Source organism: Lemur catta, chromosome 10 (assembly GCF_020740605.2).
Source record: "Lemur catta isolate mLemCat1 chromosome 10, mLemCat1.pri, whole genome shotgun sequence".
NCBI classification, from domain to species: Eukaryota; Metazoa; Chordata; class Mammalia; order Primates; family Lemuridae; genus Lemur; species Lemur catta.
In genome coordinates, this window is record NC_059137.1 from 72,508,457 (window position 1) to 72,528,276 (window position 19,820).

The following is a 19,820-nucleotide window of genomic DNA, read 5'->3' on the forward strand; positions in this document are numbered from 1 at the left end:
TTGCTAATTTCCTTTTTTGTTCCTCAAATCGGAGAATGTCACCCAGTTCCCTTCACCCTGACCCTTTTTATGATGGACTGTTGAAACCTAAGTGCACTTGCTGGAAGGGGAGAGTAACAGCAAGATCCAGCTGTTCCAGTCCCTGAAACCTACGGTTGCCAGCAACTGAGTGGATATTGACTTAACCTCACCCATAAACTGCAGAGAAAAATTAACTTTTGCAAAATTCAAACCACATATGGGATGAATTTTCATACCCTATCAGCAATCCCATAAGTAATTTTCATAACTTTCTTAAATTAAAAAGTATGTTTTAACTTTGTTTAGCCATTCTATTGTTAAAATTATTTTTGTTGTTATTATAATTAATCCTGAGATTACAGGAAGGAAGCATATCACACAGGCAGTGCTTCTGTTTCATGTTTATATTCTAGAAAACTTTAGCTTTTATTACAACTCTATTATTTTATATGCAAAAGTTTATTCAGGAAAAAAAACATTGAAACTAAGACCAATATATTAAATATCTGGTCTAGTTTTATAACTAAGCAATGACAGGACTCCGAATAATCATGAGTGCTTGCTTTTTCTACCCATAATCTCAACATGTATTCATTGAAAACTATTTGATATTTTATAGTCAACTGGCCTATGTCATTTCTGATTGGCCAAGTACCATTCTGTCTTGTCAGTGCTCATGCCATACCATTGAGCGATTATAAAAATCGTACCAGGCACAGTGTTGGTTCAGGTGCCAGGGTACAGGAACAAGAAGACAGGCACAGTCCCACTCGCATGGAGCTTGCAGTCTAGTGGGAGTAGACAAACCAACAAGTAAGCAAATAAGAATTTAAGGTTAATTCCAAGATAAAAGCTATGAAGAAACAAAACCCAGTAATAGAATTGAGCAACTAAGAGTACGATGTGCAAGGATGACTTCAGGTAGCGTAATCAGGAAAGGCCTCGTAGGGAGACAAACTTTTGAGCTGAGATGTGAAGGTAACAGTGAAATAGCCATATATGTGGAGCAAGAGAGGGGAACAGAAAAGAATGTTCCAGGAAGAAGAAAGAGCAAGACCAAAGACCTAGAAGTAAGAAAAAGGCTGATGTGTTCAAAGAATGGAGAGGAGGTGAGTGCGGCTTCCATCCAATGAACCAGAGGAAGAAGGATACAACACATGTTCTGAGAGGTGGGCAGGTGTTTGGAATGCATTCCAAGTATAATGTAAGGCGCGGAGTGTAAGCAAGGTAATGATATGATCTAAGTTTTAAAATGGACCAAAAGGGGCAAATGTGGACAGTGGGAAATCAGGAGGACATTGCAATAACGCAGGCGGATCGCAGCTTCGGATATGGGAAGAAGTGGTGAGATTTGGGAAATGTTTGCCACCTGAGACAATGCCAGTAGATGGGTTGCAGCAGTTTCCTGGGGTAATAGGATACATGTGTGGAATGTTCATATCCCAATAGAATAAAAGCATGATAAAAAATATTCAAGAAATTAATTGTAGCAATATTAAATACACCTTAATATTTAAAGACATCTGCCTCCTTTTCGTGATCCCCTTATCTGAAAGCTTACATTTAGATTTTACTTCGAGTTTGCATTTACCTATCCATTTAGAAAAGGCTTATTTCTTTCTTTATGGAAAGCCTTACATTTTTTGTTGTAGACTTTTGTCATTTGGGGATGCCCAGAATCTCAGTACCCTTCTCCTTTGGGGGAAGAATTCTAAGAAAGGCAGGAGGCAGCCCAGCCCCTTCCCTATAGTGGGAGCTTCAGGCTGTCAGAATTTTATTTAACAAGCACTGAAAATAAATAGCCCTGACTATGTGCCAGGCAGTACTGTAAACACTAAAAATAATGACTCATTTACTTCTCATAACCTCACAGAGTCCTTATTCCCATTTAGCAGATGAGAAAACTGACATACATTCAAGGATGCATACAGCTCATCAGTGGAAGAGCCTTGATTTTAAACCCAGCAAGTCTGGCTCCAAACAATGTGCTCCTAACCACCATGGCATGGTGCCTCTCCCTAGCAAGCTGGTGTAATCAGACGGCCTGAGATTTTATTTAAAAAGTGACACAGGGTGCAGGAGATGGTCACAGCTGACTTGCAGCACTGCTGTGGAGGTAAGCGTCTGGCAGCGGCAGCAACCATCAGGGTGGTGAAGTTCCCTGGCTGCGTCCTTGGCAGCCCCGTCCAACACTAGTGTTTGCTGCGTCCAGAGTCCCTTGGATCCTGTCCTTTTACAGAGCCTGCTGTCCAATTCCCATCGATTCTGTGTTTCCTGCTTCCTCTCCAATAAATTATTCTTCTGCTTACATAATCTACAACCAAGAACCCAGGCACAGCTAATTTACCCCTCAGCAGAGAGCCAATCACGCATAATGAAAGCCAGGGCTCCTGCAGAGGCTCTTGAGTCCCTTCCACCATTACAGCCCTTGGATTCCTGCTAGTGCACTTCCTTCCTCTGATGGTGTTTGCAGCCACGACTGCCTGGCTCACAGGGATCCCAGCCTGGCCACCCATACTCAGGTGACAGCCATGTCTGTGATGCACACCCCCTGGCCAGGACTGATTGATCAAGAGTGCACCCTGGTCTAATAACACCGGGTGTGAGGGTGTGGAAGTCCTGTTGCTGGCTGTGCCCTAGAGAAGGGTCCCCCACTGCAAGTTCCCTGGCACTTTCTCTTTCCCAGTCTTTACTATTCAAATCTTCTTTTAATGCCATGAGATACCCTGGTGAGAATCCTTCCAACGAAGTTCCCTCTTTGATTGAATTTCAACCTCTGTCTTTAGTAACATCTTACTTTGCTACAATCATTCACTGAAAACCCCTCTCTCTGACTTCCCCAAATCACTACCTCTCTCCTTACAGCCCTACAGAGGAGAGTTCTTACAATATTTCTCCCTTGTGATTTTGGTATCACATGAAAAGAGAAAGCAAAAGATGATATAGACTAAAAGGTATCTTTTTAAAAGAAAAAAAAAAAAGACCCTTTAAGAGTTAAGACATTTGTTGCATTGCTTTTTGCCAAACTCCACCGTCAGATTTTTCCGTTTTATATCTGCTCACAGCTTTAGACTCATTAAAGCCGTAAAAATTTCATCCTCTAACAACATGATTTAGAAATTTGGTTCTTCAGGTACTTAGATACTACACTGGTAAGTAATTTGAATTAGTGTACTCCACATCTTTGTTTCAAGTGGCTTGAACATCTTAAAAGAAAAGGTGTAGTTCTCCACTAAAAGCAACCGGGGCCCCTGGGAGAGATGGCTGATTTCTTCCCTGGCTGGCGAAGGATGGGGACAAGATGAGCCTGGAGCATATTGTTACACCAGAAAGCAAGGACGTGTCCAACAAAAATGACGGGGACATGTCACAGCGACACAGGAGCCAGCTTGAAGGGGATCTCATTGCACATGTCTGGTACAGTTTGAGCACCAAGATGATTCAGAACAGTAACGAAGTAAAAACCACTGGAGGAAGAAAGTAAGGATTCGTGAGTCTGTATGGATAATGAATAAACAAAGAAATAAACAGGGGCAAAGGGAATCTTGCAGCAGAATGTCAAGGCCAACTGGCAAATACGGAAAGTGTGCTAGAGTTGCAGCCATCACGTTCTAGACTGGATTGGGCAGGAGTCCTCAATAGCTGACTAAATCCAGAGGGACATTTTGATGAGGAGCAGGGTACTTGCACGGTCTTGGAAAGTGTCTCTCCACAAAATTATGATACAGTGGATAAAGCAGACAACATCTTAACCAGGCAATCAAATTTAACATCATCACTGAGGGGCAGAGGGACATGGCGTGCCTCCAGACGCCACTCCTGAGGAGGACACCGCCACCTACCCGGTGTTCCAGTCAAGAAAGCATAGTTGGAACCTCTAGCCATAAGAAAATCATCAGATAAATCCCAAATGAGAAAACCCCGTTCATAACGGGACAGGGGACTACATTCTTCAAAAATTCAATGACACAAAAGCAATAAGAGCCAGGGGAAAGCTTCCATTAAAGAAACTAAAAGAACATGAGAACCAAATGCAAGCCCTGAGCCTACACTGGCCCTTGTACTGGAGGGAGGAGAAATGCCACTAAGGACATTTGGGGTCGACTGACAAAACTGGGATAAGAGTAACAGATAGGACACAAATAATTGTATCAAGGCTAAATTTACTTATGTTTCAGAAGTGGACTGTGCCTATATAGCTGGTGAGGTTGGTTTATTCCAGCCAGGATAGACATAAGCCACAGATAAAGCCACACAGTCCCCCTTTCTGAAGCATATTATGGTTAAATATATATTTTATAAAATATATAAAATATATATTTATAGTAACATCTATTTTATAGTGAACACAATACCCACATACCTGCGTAAGATAAAACATAAAAACTCAATGATATCTGTCCCCTAGGGTCCTTCATATTATCCCAGATCCTAAGAACACCACTTACTGCCCTCAGAAACGTCCCTAGGGAGGTCAGGAGAGTTTGGGCATCTCTCACCCAAGCCCCAGCATGCAGATGGTCCTTAGTGTCCTGCCCTCCCCATATTTCAAGTTCTTGCCCAGATGATGCCTCCTCCACAGGCTCCGCCCTTACACTCCGCCTGAACCACCTCTCCATCTACCTTAAGCTTTTAGGACTATGTTCCTCGTAACGATCGTTTGTCAACTACCCTCCTCCAACGCAGCCCTTGGAAATGAATCCCCACACTAAGCACCATGCCTCGCACTTTGGAAAAGTCTATTGAATTGAACTAAGCTAAGATGAAGGAACATGCACATGTTTACCATTTCACCCCTTTCCTTCTTCACAGAGCAAGACAATGTTGTCACTTTCTACCATGAAACCCACACTATCTGTGCCATTTCCTCAAATGGACGTCCTGCCCAGGAACAGGACAGCTAGTTCTAAAGTCAGATTGTGTTATAACCAATCTGATGAAACTTTTAGGGAGCCAGATATTCAACTCTTTGGTATGAGTAGAAAGAGGGATTTTAAAATCAGTTTATGGCTCAGAAAACACTAAGGGAAACTCGAAGCAAAGCATCTCTGATAAAGCATTACCAGGACAAATTAGACAAACTACTGTGCAACCTACAACTGGTCAACTAAAATGGAAAACAATACCTCACTGGGGCCCGAAAATATTCCACACCAGTGTTATGGGCTGAATTATGTCCTCCCACCAAAATTTATATGTTGAAGTTCCAACCTAATCCAACAGCAGTTGTCTGCATGCTAAGGAGAAAGGCCTCAGGAGAAACCAAACCTGCCAACACTTTGATCTTGAACTTCCAGCCTCCATAACTGTGAAAAAAATACATTTCCATTGTTTAAGCCTCCCAGTCTGTGGTACTTTGTTATAGCAGCTCTAGCAAATTAATACAGCCAGCAAAAGTTACATACAAATTCCCCTTCCTTCCAGACCTTACCTTCCTTCCAAGGTAAGGTCAGCATCCAAAATTAAGCCATCAGAGTTGCTGAAGACACTCAACCCAATTAACAAGCAACACTTCACCAAGCTTCATTGAACACTAAAATGAACAAAAGATCACATTTTGCCCCATTTAATTGCTACCATACTGGCACTTTCTTCCTACACTGACCAGTACCCATCAGTGTTCTTATCAGAACTCCTTTTTGTCCTACTTTTATCCAAGGAACTGATAAGGAATTTCTTTCTACTAAATTCAACTCTCTCCTTTATTTTCTCCATCTCCTTCTGATGAGAAGGCAACATTCTGACATCTTGCAATTACTGCCCTTAACCAAACAACAGCTTTTATCTTTCCCGACTGGCCACTGACCCGTGCTTTTATTAAGCACAAACAGGATGCTGCACTTCGGAAACATTCTCTATCGTTTTGTTGCAAAAGCATGCTTTATGGTGAAAGAGCTGATGGCTTTTCGGGTCATGCCATGCTTTATATAGGATCCCAAACTCCCATTTGCAAAGTGGAGTTTTCAGCTGAGGCGCCTGAGCAGTGGACGATCTAATCCACCCACTATAGAGACTCGGGTGAATTTTTCACTGAAAACTGCATGACTTCAGACAAAACAGCACGTACTCTTCCCTGATTCCTATGTCATTGCCTCTTTCTTTATCTTAAGAAGAAGAAATGGAACTGTGACCCCCTCCCTTACAGATTGAATGAAATCGGAGGTTTTTAAGTCCATCCTTGGATAGCTCTATGTGATTTGTAAACTATTTTTCACAGGAAAGTTGTCCCTAAGAGGATGTGCTAGCAACGGCTTGGCAAGATGAAACTGGGGGTCTTGGGAGATCAGGCAGTGCCTTCAGGGTACAGGAAGAGGGCTGGGGCAAGGGCCCCTGGAAGATGAAGAAGATACTCCAGCCACCTGAGTTAAATGCGACTTTCAGGGAGAACAATTTACCTACAAACATTCTCCACTAGTTTGAGTGCAAATGCAAGCATTTTACATCAAACAAATAGGCTTAAGTAAAGTTTAGCTTACTGAATACTTCTTCATACAAAGAGCCAGCATTCGTCAAGCTTTTGGTGTATTCTGGACACGATACTTCATACACTGACACAAATCAGAATATTTGAAAATGATACAGGGTTCAGCCTGCCCTTGAAAAGAAAAAGCACATATGCAACTAAAGCCAGGCCAGGAGCACCCACCCATTCTCTTTGTGGGGCCTGGGGCAAACAAAGAAAGGCCCACATAATTACTTTAAAATGTTAATCAAGCTAGCAAATTATCATGTAATCCTCCTCCTATGACAAAGGTAGTTTTATAACAGCGTGCAAGGCCAGGTACAATTTAGAATTCCCAGAGCCCTCAGGGCGATGGGCCAGAGGAGAAAGAGCAGCCCTGGCAATGGACAGACCCCTTCCCTCTCCACCCCGGCTCCTTTCCCTCTGAGGGGACCTCTTGGGTACACATGTGGTCTCCCCCCACCCCCACTCAGCCCACACTTCCAAGCTCTTCCACAACCCCAGCAAATAGCTGCCCCTTCATGCACTCCACAGAAATCAGGTGTGCCCACCCTTCTAGGGTTCAGGCTGTAGAAGGAGGCTGGCAGCCCTTTGGGCAGGGAATTCCATCTGGGTCTTGGGGCGTAGCCAGCCCCCTTGGATCTACAGACTCCTAGCCCAGTGGGGAGGGGCACAGCCTGCTGAAGGCCAGAAATGGCCTCTAAACCCAAGGGGTAAGTGCAAGGGTATTCCTTCCTCCAGGTCTGAAGGCAGTACTGGCTAAAAACGTCTATTTTATACTAACTAGATCCACTTTTCTTTCCTTGAAGCCTTCTGGGAGGGTGACACCTTATACTGAAGATGAATAAATAGATGGTATAAGAGAGGATTCCTGCCTGGGAGGGATGAGAGAAAAAAGTTGTAATACTTGTAGCTATTCAGGAAAAAAAAAAATCAATAGCTAATATCACAGTCTAAAAGGAAAAGGTACTGAGGTATTCCTCAAACAGCAAATGGATCGAACAGTGTTCTAGACCGTCCTAAAGGTGGGATCCTTGCCTTATGGCATAAATTGGGCAAATCTTAAACTGTTTTCTTTCTGTTTTTGAAAGTGGGTGTCCTACCTAGACCTTTGCAGAGAGACCAAAGGAGCCCGATGAAAACTGCAGCAGACGGCAGGGAGGCAGAACCAAATCCCAGGAGGGGCCTGAGCCCGGCTGGGCGGGGGAGGTTTGGGGCCGCTGCAAGCAGACAGGCCTGGCCAAAGGGACCCACGGCAGGCAGGCGTTAAGGGGTCACAGAGTCAGGAGAGTTGCTGCTGGCATGGGCGTCACCCCCACGACTGACCTGGTATCGCTTTGCCTTTTCTCAATCAGGGCACATTTGTCAATTTTCTGGGCCTCTCTTTTTAATTCTGTAGAATGGGGACATCACCTGCCCACATCACCAGGTGGAGACGCCCATAAGAACCCAGTACGGTCCGGCACACGGTTGGCGCTCAATGCACTTCATCTAGAACTGAAAGCTCACGGCTCAGAGCAAGAGCTGAACCCAAGATGTGAGTCGGGCGGCTCCCCACCAGCGGCCGCGAGCTGGGGGCTGAGGCGCGGACGAGGCCCCAGGGAGAGGGGCACGGTGGAGCACATGAGGTACGGCGCACAAGAGGTCAAGTGTTACACGTTCCAGCCTTTTTTAGGGTTAGGGGAAGGGGGTGCTTGAGATGCAAAAAACAGGCTGCTAAGGCCCCAATTTGGGGTCGTCCGCGAGCCCGGGGGTAGAGGCGGAGGACTGGGCCGCGGGAGTCGGGAGGCGCAGCCACTCACCCAGCAGCAGCAGCTTGAGCTCGCGGCGCGCGTCCTTCTTGTCCCGACGGAGCTGCCGCTCGATCTCGGCGCTGATGCGCTGCGACTCCTTCTCCTCCGCCGACAGACAGCAGCAGCCGGCCATGGCGCGCCCGGCACCCGACGGGGCGAGGCGGCCCGAGCGCCCAGAGCCTCCGCCCGGCCCGGACGCGTCGGGCACTGGGGTTTGGAAAGCAAAGACGGGGACGGATCTGAGGTTCAGAGTAAGAGGCCCGCACCTCCGGGGTTCACTCCCCCTCGAGGGTCGGCTCTGAGGCTTGGGCGAATCCTGAGCGCTGAGGTCACTCCAGTGCACCCCGGATCCGGGCTCGCCCAGCCCCACACTCGCTCCGGGGAGGAGGCGGGAGAGCCGCGAGGTGGGGCGCGTTGCTGGCCCCGGAAAGTTGCGCGCGACTGTGTCTTGGCACAGGAGCCGACGGCCAGGCAGGCGGGCGCAGGCAGCGTGTAGAAAGTCGGGGCGTCGGCGCCCGGGGGAAGAGTGGAATCTCCCGGGCCCGGGCTGTCCCAGGCGGGCTGCAGGCGCGGCGCGGGTTGGTGGCAAAGGACCTGGCCAGCCCTTGCCCGGAGAGTTCCGGACACCTCAGCAGTGACCGCAGACTAGACCGAGTGCAAGGGTTTCTGCTGGCGCTTGGGGCTCTCAGTGGCAGGAGGAGGCGGAGCGTCTCGAACCTGCAGCCCTGGCGTCTGCCCGAGTTGGGCGCCCCAAGCCGACGGCGCTTAGGAGCAAAGGAGAGCGAACAGGTAAGTGGGGGCCCGAGCTGGGGGCCCTCGAGTCTCCGAGAACAGCCCCCACAGCTGCCTCGAGGCCGTGGCGTCCCGGCGCCGGGAGGGCCGCCTGCCGAGATGGCTGCAACCCGCGCCCTCCGGCCGCCAAGTCCTTCTCCCGCCAGATCCGGGTTGCGACAGGTGAGTGAGTTTCGCCCACTCAGCCCGGCGGGGGCGGCGGGGGCGGGCGGAGAGGAGAGAGGCTGAGCCAGCGTCTGCCGCGGGACACAGAGCGCAGGGGCGAGGCCGAGGTCTCCCCTCCGATCTGAAGTTGAGACTTGCACACCGGCCCCCGCGCGACACGCACCCCGGTTTCCTAGACGGGCTCCTTCCGCTTCCCGGACGCCCAGCCCAGCCCGGGCTTGGCCAAAGCCCCGGGTCGGCCCGGGAGAGGAGCCGCCCCTGGGTTCAGTTATAAAAAGCGGAGGGTAAACAGCACTTCCTTCCCAGCCCTTCCTACGCCTCCGGGGCAGGGGAGGTGGGGAAGCGGGGAATGGAGAGTGGCTGGGTGCTTTGCATCTCGTGGTGGCAGAGACTTCTGCTTTGTGGAAAGGGGTGACAGGTTCCCGGTCGCACCTGTCAAGTTCCCTGCCCCAGCCCTGGAGCCTGACAGCCGCCTTGCGATTGCGTCTGCGCTGGCACGTTGGCCTGGCTCTTGGGACGTCGGGATCATGTTTGAGCAGCATTAATAAAAACTTAAAAATTAAAAAGCGCCTCTTTGTACTCAAATAGCACCATAGAATGCAGATTACATCGGACTTTTGTCTGTGTAAATTTTGATGCAGAAAAGAGAAGGTGGTGAGAGAGGACCCTGTCGGCCACAGCAATAAATGCTCTTTCCCTTCTCTTCAAATCAGCTTGTGCCATGTAAACACTTTATGGTGTGAGGCCATTAGCTAATGCTTCCTCTAGTAAGAGCAGCCTTAAGTGCCTTTCATATGAGTAGCGTATATTTTATCAATTCAAACTGATGAGCATATTGAGTGGAGTGGTATGTGTCATTACATAAAGAACTTGGCACTGTGGTGCTATCTGGCTGCAAGGTCTTATTTATCTTACAGTTTAAGAAATGTAGACAAATCGGGCGTTACAAATGAATGCGCATGCATTCTTAAATGCATGACTATTTTAGTCTCTTTGCAGGCATAAATTAACAGTAACAGTGACCTCTACAGGAAAACCCCTGGACATTTCTAATTTGATCCTTGGCCATTTAATCATTTGTTGTCCCTGGTAGCTCTTACAGATGAATTTGCAATTTGAGAATAAGACCCCTTGGCTTCTCAAAATAATGAAGGGGTGCAACATAATTATTTGTATTTTTAAATGATTAAAACTAAGGCAAATTTGAACCCTAAGTTAACTGGAATAACTGACCTGCTAGGTCTAAAGCTGCTAAAATTTCAAGAGTTATGGAACATATTGATTATGGCAAATCTGCACAACTTTCTTGGGGTGGTCAACTTGGCAACATGTATCTGAAGCCTTAGCTATGTCCATCCCCTTTAACCAAACCGATAATTCCTCCCTGAAGAATCACAAAGAAGCCTCATGATTTATGTGCAAAGGTTTCGTGCCTAATGACAACAAAAATTCAAAATAACCTACATGTCCAAAAATAGGGAATAGGTCAAATAAACTATGGTTTATCCATGCAATGAAATTATGTAGCCATTAAATATGTGAATATGTGAGTAACAAATATGTGAACAACAACAAAAGATTTGGGGGAAATCCTCAAAATATATTGAGTGAAAAAGGCAAGATACAAAAATATAAACATTATGCTACAAATTTGACTATGATAATACACATGCATTTTTAAGAGACTAAAGGAACATGCATCAAAAAAGTCAAGTGGCTCTGAGTCATAACTGTTCAGTTGATTTTAATTGTCTGCTAGAAAATTATTTGGGGCAACTTGCATAAAGTTATTTAGGCTTCACTTTCCTTAACCATAAAATGAGAGGGATAAACAAGAATAAGCTCAAAGGGATCACCCAACTCCAATATGCAATTATTTCTTTGATGATTTCACACCTATAAGAAATTTATTTAAAAATAATCACAAATTTAAAGTTGTTATTAAGCATTGGCAGCTAGTGAGAAATATAAAACTGGGACATTACAAGCCGCTTATTTTTATACTTCTATATTTTATTTATCTCTATTTTCCTTATCTTTAGAATCTGGAGGGTAGGATGAGAATAATTTTAAGTTATGAATTCGTTTGAAACATCTTTCCAGGAAGAGGTAGTTTTAAAAGAGTTCTTAGTAAAAAAGAATATTTGTTTTTCTAAATTATTTCAAAAATGCCGCAATTCCATTTTATTCCTCTTGCAGATTAGAGCACAAACGAGATATGAGTTTCAGATACCTGCCAAGTGCTGGGCTCTAAGGGTGAGCTAATTGTCTGGTATTCCTCTGAGTGTTTATTGGGTCCGTGCCAGCCCCTGTACCAGACACTGAGGATTCAGATAATAAGACAATTCCAGACTTTAGATAGACTTATAGTCTAGCAGAAAAAAGTAAGACTGAGACCCGGAAGTCTGAACCAACCTCTTTCTGCTTCCTCCCAGAGAACAGTGGGAATGCAGAGTCACCTGGACCAGGAGGCTTCCAGAAGTCTACAGATGTGCACAGGGAACCCTTTGCAAACCTCCCTCCTGTTCAGCCTCATCTCCCATCACTTTCCCAGAACTCCAGACAAAATGTAACTTCGAGTTCTCTCCATGTCATGGCTCGGTGCACACTGTTCTCTCTTCCAGGAATGCCATCTCTCACCCCAAAGTTAGGTCATTTCTTTTCCAAACACATCTCTTCTGAGAAACCATCTTGTCAGTTAGACCCATCTTTTGCTGCTGCCTGGACACCTCCCGTGGTCCTCTCTTCAACATCTCACCCTATTACACCTGTCTCTGCTCCTAATCCATGAGTTACTCGCAGGGAGAGAGAGTTGTTCTTGTTCATCCTGATATTCCTTAATTAGCAAATTTTAGTTGAATGAATAAAAATTGACTCCAAGAAGAATTAGTCTGAGATGAAGAAAAGAAGGTTCCCATGGTGGAAGACAATGACAAATCAATAGCCAAGTCCACAACAAACAAATGTATGATTTAGGAAGAACTTGTGTATGTGACCTGCCCCCAGTTTGCCACTTGCCCTCTTAGAATAACTGCCCTGTTTCTAGTTCAGAACCTCAAGACAATGTGCAAGTAGATGGCTAGAAAGAGGTTGTTCTCTTTTACAAATGTATCATCTTAGAATTTTAACAAGTAACATAGAGTAAAAATATGACCTTGAGGAAGTTCCCAAAGCACAAATACTAATGCTCTCTGCTGCTGTATGTCAGCGTTTTTCAGACTGCAGTTGTGACTCATTCCTGGGTTGTGACCAGTTTTTATTTTTTTGTTTAAGCAAAAAGAATAAAATATAAAGCGAGAATGTCAAGGTATGCTTCCTATATTATTGCTTCGTAAAACTTTTGTTTTAGTTGCATATGTATCAACTCTTCAGCAAATCCCTCATTAATGGGGCTTTGCTTGTCCATATCACAGATGGGTTGTTGTAAATGGTTCCAAATTTTCTAATTCATTTTTCTGAATGTCACCAATTTTTGATTCAGTTTTCTGTGTCCAATGTATTCTCTAAAATGTTTTGAGTCCTTCCTCCACCTGACTTCTACCTACCCCACAATCTTCTCTAGTTTGGTAGGTACGTGTTGATGGAGCAATGGTGGGAAATAGATGAATGGGTAATAATTGAAGCTGGTGGTTGGTTGTACTCGATATCTATTTTTCTAAGGCAATCTACATGTCAACATGTTGCTTCAAAATACTCTTCCTGAAGACCACAAACTGTGTGTTATGTAACTTCTGAAAAGATTAGAGTGACAGACAATGAAGTCTGCTTCAAACACAACTGACAGTGAGTAGGCAGGAATCACTATTGTTTGTTTTTGAATCTGACTTTTCATGGGAGTTGAGGATCTCAAGAATTTAAGAAATAAAAATCTTTAAAATAGGAAATTTGGAGATTATTATTGTACTTGTTTTCTTTTCCTTTTTGCTTGATTTTCCCCTCTCCACTTAATCACTTTCATCCTGAATGACCCAATGGTCACAACCTAGTATATATTTTTCTCTACTTTTTTATGCTCTGATAATTATATAGAAGCATAAATATACTCACAGACATACATCAACATACATAGAGGGAGTCTGTCATCATTAGTTTTAAACAAGACTATATTACACGAACTTTATATTTTGTTTTTCTCATCCAAGAATACTTTTTGAGAATATTTCTGTGTAAACTGGCTTACCTCTGATTTTTTTGTAATGGCCACATAATATTTTATAATGTGAAAGGACCATATTTTATTCAACTTTTCCCCTTTGTAGGGCATTCATTTTGTTTCCAGTTTTGTGTCCCTAAAAACAAAGCTGTAACAACATCTCTGTATATAAATCTTCATACACTAGGGCTTTTATTTCTGTGGGATAGATTCCCAGGAAAGATACGGCTGGGTTGAAGGATACATACATTTTTCATTTTAATAGATGTGGCCAGATTCCTTTCCAAAAAGACTAAAACAATCCCTATTTCTGCCAAAAATATGAGTACCCATCCCCACCAGCAATAAATATTATTGCTCATTAATTTTTGGCAGCCTGAAGAGAATAAAATAATATTAAAGTGTTGCTTTACTTTGCATTTCCGACTGAGTATCAATTTGTTCATCTCTTTGTATGCTTGTTAGCATTTGTATTTGCTACCCTGTGAATTGTCTATTCACATCCGTTATTCATCTTTAAAATGGCATCATTTGTTTTTTTCCTTGACAATCTATGATAGCTCTTCAATATTTCATATCAACTCTTTGTCATCTAAATTACAAACTTTGAAATATATTGTTTGTCCTTTATCATTTTTAATGAAGTCTTTTGCCAGACAAAAGATTTTGTTTTTACACAGCCAAAAACACTTCTATTTTCTTGCATAGCTTCGGGAGTTTCAGTCTTCGTAAAATGGTCTCCCCATTTCTAGATTGTACATGCATGTAGTAGTATAGATTTTCTTGCAATCACTTTTATTACATTTTTTAACATTTAAGTATTTAATCCATCTGTTCATTTCTATAGAATGTGTAAGATAGAAGACAAATTTTATTTTCCTCCAGGTGGGTAGCCAGATGTGCCAGCGTCATTTATTAAACATTCCATCCTCCTTTTTCCAATGAATTAAACTTCAAAACTCGGGATATATTATATTCTCACATTGACTGAGATCCATTTTCTTGAGTCTATACTGTCCCACTTTATCTATTTCTCTATCAATACCACCTTTTTTTTTTTTTTTTTTTTTTTTTTGAGACAGAGTCTCACTCTGTTGCCCGGGCTAGAGTGAGTGCCATGGCGTTAGCCTAGCTCACAGCAACCTCAAACTCCTGGGCTTAAGCAATCCTCCTGCCTCAGCCTCCCGAGTAGCTGGGACTACAGGCATGCACCACCATGCCTGGCTAATTTTTTCCATATATTTTTAGTTGGCCAGATAATTTCTCTCTATTTTTAGTAGAGACAGGGTCTCGCTCTTGCTCAAGCTGGTCTTGAACTCCTGACCTCGAGCGATCCATCTGCCTCAGCCTCCCAGAGTGCTAGGATTACAGGCATGAGCCACCACGCCTAGCCTATCAATATCATCTTAAAACAGGGATTTTATGGAGTGTTTTGATATCCGACAGGACATTTCACCCCTCAGTGTTATCAAACTCTTCTTTGTGTTCAGACATTTATTCTTCCACTATAAACAATATCATTTATCAATGACTTCTCCCCTGAACTTCAAATCTTAGCCTTAACCCTAACTTCACTATCTTCTTGACATGTTGGCTTGGATGTCTAAGGGACATCTCAATTTAACAAGTGTAAAACAACACTGCATTTTTCCCCCAAAGCTTATCCTTCTGCTATCTTTCCCATCTCAGCACCACCAAACACCTAATCAATTGCTTTTCTGCCCTACCTCTCCATATAATCTCAGCAATTAAGGACTCCTCCTTTAAACCACATGCTGAATTTGTTCTGGAACCACTGCACGCAGCTACTGGCATTCACACTAAGCAGCACAGTTAATCTCTGTGAATGGGGATTCCTGGTTTGTCTCCCGCTATGTCCTACATGGCTGCCCAGGTATCTTCATTCCTATCTTTGCTGCCACCACTTCTGACAAAGCACCTGTATCTCTAACCTGAACTAAAACAATTGCTTTGTCACCAGTCTTCCTGTTTCCATGCTTGACCCTCTAAAATCCACCCACTACGGGAAAGGATAGTCATAATGAGCTTTTAAAATCCCAAAACATAGCCCTTAATTCCTAGGTTAAAATCTTCCATGGATTTCCATCAGAGAATAATAAAAAAAAATTCCTTATTCTAGACCATGAGGACCTGTATGACAGGGCCATTGCCTACTTCTGTAACTTCATATCCCAATATTCTCCCTCTCATTCAAATATAGTCCAGTCACACTTGAACATTTTTTCTTTGAATACCATTCAAGATCTTTGCACTATCTGCTCTTCCGTCTGAATCTTGCTTCCTCCAGATAGTGAAGTGTCTGGTTTTTACTTGTCATGTAGGTCTCAACATAAATGTGACTTCTTAGTGATTTACTAAGTGTGAGTTTCCCTGACCACTTGGCCCAAAGTAGCCATTCCTTTCTGCCCCTACCCACTGGTAGCATTATCATACTCTTGCATTTTCATTGTAGCATTTATCACTATATGATTCCTCTTGTTCTTCTTTTCTTTGTTTATCATCTTCCCCCACCAGAAAAAGAAGGTAATTTCCTTGAGCAGAAGGACTGTAATTGTCTTATTCACTGCTGTATCCCTAGGGCCTAGAGCAGAAGGGGCCACATCATCTTAACATTGTGTCACCAAACTCTGTGCAGATCCCATTCTCAACAATAAAGGTAAGTCTTGGAAAAATTAGTAATATGGGATTGGTGGTTTTTACATTTGCCTGTTTTGTACTACATTATGTAATAGCAAGGACAACAAAACACCCCTAAGGACCCTGGTTTGTGGAGATAAGACTTTCCTGTGTTTGCCAGGACATGTTGATTGCAAGTAACAGAGACTGAATATAAAATGACTTAAGTTAAAAATAGAATTTATTGAATCTTGGGACAGAGAAGTTCAGAGATGGTCTTAGCTTTTAAGCTTTGCTGAATTCAGGTACTCAAGTGATGTCAGAAGGAAGCCATCTGGTTCTCAATAAGCATTTGGTGAATTAATAAATGACTAATACCTATCTCATTGGATTGTTGTGAGGATTAAAAGAGATAATATATCTAAAGCATTTAGCATCTTGCCTGGAGCTAATCAACACTCTAGGAGTATTATTGCTTTTGTTATTCTTACCGTCACTGTCACCAGAAACTCTGTTTTCAACACAACAGACACATTCATGATTACTGCTGTACTGTGGGAGAAGGAAGAGTCCACACTTTGCACAATTCCTTGGAATAATTCCAACCATCTGGGAACAACAGCAGCCGGAAATAGTGTTCTGAGGCTTCCCAGCAGGGGTAGAAAAGTAGACAAACACCTTGCATGGCCTGTCTGGGATTTAGCCATTGAGTACTATGGAAAATAAATCTTAATTTTAAATATCTGAATCAAATCATACAGTTTTTAAAAGGTCATCACAAATGGAGCAAACATCAGAGGATACTCCAGGTTCTCCTGTCCTAAACACTGTGTACACTCAGCATGTTCCTTCACGATTTTGAGATCTGTAAACTTGGCAAATACCAGCTGGAAATATAGAGTTGAAGAGTAAACGTGCAGTTGCCTTCTATCTTCGTAAGTGCCTGAGTCACTTCTCCATGACCATTAGACACGTGGAAGCCCGCCCTTTCCCTCGTAATGTCATTGTGGTGGATTAAAGATGGCCGGAAGTTCTTGCACACACCTTCGTTTGTGAGGTGAAGCATACATTCTGGAAGCTGGGCTTCAAGGGGAGGGAGCATAGAAGCTATGGGGCTGTTTTGACTGATGGACTATAGTGAAAATGACGCTGGTGTCAGTTTCCAAGTCCAGGCCTTAAGAGACTAGCAACTTCCATTTCCTCTTGGACTTCCTAAAAGAGCCATCACCCTCCATCTTTTGTCTGGGCCTTCCTGTCAGCTCTCGTCTCAGGTAGGTCTCTGCCAGTGTGGTGGCAAGAGGGCTGCTAGAAACCCCGTGCTTACCCGTATCTACCGGCAACCTCAGCAGAAAGAGAACTGCCCCTTCCCAGTATTCCAGCAAAAATCCCAAGATTGAGTCTGACTGAGCTTTTGTCAGTGCCCTTCCCTGCACTGATCCAGGATGGCGAGGCAAACAGAACACTGACTGACCCGGCCGGTGTCCTGTCTCCACCCCTCAAGGGTGAAATTAATTTCTAATAATGAATTTTATTTAGCCCAATATATTCAAAATATTATCATTTGTTCAAAATTAAAATTACTAATGAATTTCTTCTTCAGATTAACCATCAAGCTCCAGTGTGTATTTTATGCGGGCCGCCACCTCCTTTTGGACTAGCCGCAGGTCAAGTGCTTGACAGTCACATCCTATTGGGCTGGGCAACTCAAAGGAATGGAATGGAGTAGAATAGAACAGGAATGACTGGGCGCGGTGGCTCACGCCTGTAATCCTAGCCCTCTGGGAGGCCGAGGCGGGTGGATCGCTTGGGGTCAGGAGTTCGAGACCAGCCTGAGCGAGACCTCATCTCTAGTAAAAATAGAAATAAAGATTGTCTGGACAGCTAAAGGTATATATGGAGAAAATTAGCTGGGCATGGTGGCGCATGCCTGTAGTCCCAGCTACTCAGGAGACTGAGGCAGTGGGATCGCTTGGGCCCAGGAGTTTGAGGTTGCTGTGAGCTAGGCTGACGCCACGGCACTCACTCTAGCCAGGCAACAAAGTGAGACTCTGTCTCAAAAAAAAAAAAAAAAAAAAAAAAAAGAATAGAACAGGAATAAAATGTAACTTGGAACAAGGAAGGAAGGAAGATTGACTTCCTGGGGCCCAGTGGGGCAACACCTGGAAGTTGATGCGTCTCCCCTGAGAGCGGCAGAGGGGTGGGCAGTGCAGCAGCAGCAAAGGCCTTGAGGCAGGGCTGTGGGGACCTGGCAGGGGTCCACGGGCTGAAACACAGGACTCAGAAACAGAGAAAGGAATCTGGGCCTCTCAGCAGATGCCATGACCCCAGATGGGTTGAAAGAGGGACCCCAGGTAGAAACCAGCATGGGGCAGATGACAACCCTGGGCCACATCTCATCATGCCCTCCATCGTCTTCCTTCCTTTGGAACTTAGGGAAAAGGAAAGACATAAGAGACCACGAATTGACCGAAAATGATCTGATTTGATGGAGTTTACCCTGCATTGACTTGTTTGTAGAGGGAGTCCCAAGAAAGAAATTCAGTTTGGATACAAAAAATAAAATTCCATATATTACATATCTGAGGTTGTGTGCAAACATTCCCAAAACAAAGTCTCAAACCCCCTGTGTTCTGGGCAAATAGAGCCACACTCCTTTCTCCTGCAGGCAGGGAAGTTTGACAGTGATTCTCAACCGCCTCCCTGGGGACATTTGGCCATACCTGGAGACGTTTTTGGTTGTTACAACTAGGGAGGAGGGTGCTACTGGATCTAGGGGGCAGAGGCCAGGGCTGCTGCTAAACATCGCACAACGCACAGGACAACGGATTCTCCAGCCCCAGATGTCAGCAGCACTGAGGTTGCGTAACCCTGGACTCAGCCAACTTGAGGTTCTTGAGGAGAGTTGGAGAAAGGAAAAGAAAGTTTGTTTCTTGCTATGTTGAAGTAAACCTATCATAAAAGGGAAGGAACAGCCTCAAGGCTGCTTGTAACGCAGTTTCTATGGTTCTGAGGGAACTGAGTCCTGTCTCAAAGTAGCAACCGTGGGGACAAACTATGGTCTGAGCCTGACCCCAAGGCTGTGGCCCCACGGGGCCTCCCTTCTTTCTCTCCTCATCCCCATCCTCCCTCTGGTCTTCCTCCCAACACTCTCCTCGAAGGAAGATTCCCCCATGCTTAGGCAGGTGCTGAAGCAGATAAACCAAGGTGATAAGGGGCCACCAAGCTTTCTGATGCCTTTGCCCCCTCAGCCCAACCAGAGGCCGAGGCCTCTTATGCAGGGCGCCCACCACCCTCGTCTGGTTCCCACTGCAGCAGGCAAGCAGGAGGCAGCTGTCGGGAATGAGGAGTCAGGCTGGACAGTTTAATATGCCTCTCTTCTCTCTCTGAGCCCTTGTTCACACTACGTTCTCCTCCAGAGCAGGGCCTCTCAAACGTCATCCATGAATCGCTTGGAGAGCTGGTTAAAGCACAGATTCCCTGGCTGGGCACGAGAGATTCTGAGTCAGCAGGTCTGGGGCCCACGGTGACCGACACATCCCAGTGTGCCTGGGATTTTCCCAGTTTCAGAACCAGAAGCCCTGCATGCCCAGGAAACGCAGATGGTGAGTTACTGTTGGTAGAGCCCAAGGTTTTGCATTTCTAGAAGGCTCCCAGGTGATGCTGATGCTGCCGTCAGCAGAACGCACTCTGCCCTGTGACACTTTTCGCTTCATAAGGCTTGAACGTCTCACCTACGTTCGCAGGTCTAGCGCAAGTTAAATCCCCTACAGAGTGGGTTCCTGATAATCCCTGCTTC

General features: G+C 44.7%; 2 protein-coding genes across 2 annotated transcripts in view; one reads left to right on the forward strand and one right to left on the reverse strand.

The window, feature by feature from the left end:
- GNA14 (G protein subunit alpha 14) overlaps positions 1–9,385 on the reverse strand; it is a 176,396-nt gene extending 167,011 nt beyond the window's left edge. The window contains exon 1 of the mRNA XM_045562604.1: positions 8,287–9,385. Coding sequence (XP_045418560.1) covers positions 8,287–8,410 — 124 coding nt within the window. The 5' untranslated portion in view covers positions 8,411–9,385. The remainder of the gene's footprint in view (positions 1–8,286) is intronic.
- Positions 8,409–13,106, forward strand: LOC123645701. Its single transcript, XM_045562138.1, has 4 exons — positions 8,409–8,521; positions 8,616–9,231; positions 11,434–11,490; positions 11,670–13,106. Exons 1-4 carry the CDS (start codon positions 8,409–8,411, stop codon positions 11,805–11,807), a joined length of 924 nt encoding a protein of 307 aa, XP_045418094.1. The 3' UTR covers positions 11,808–13,106.
- The last annotated feature ends 6,714 nt before the right edge of the window (positions 13,107–19,820 follow it).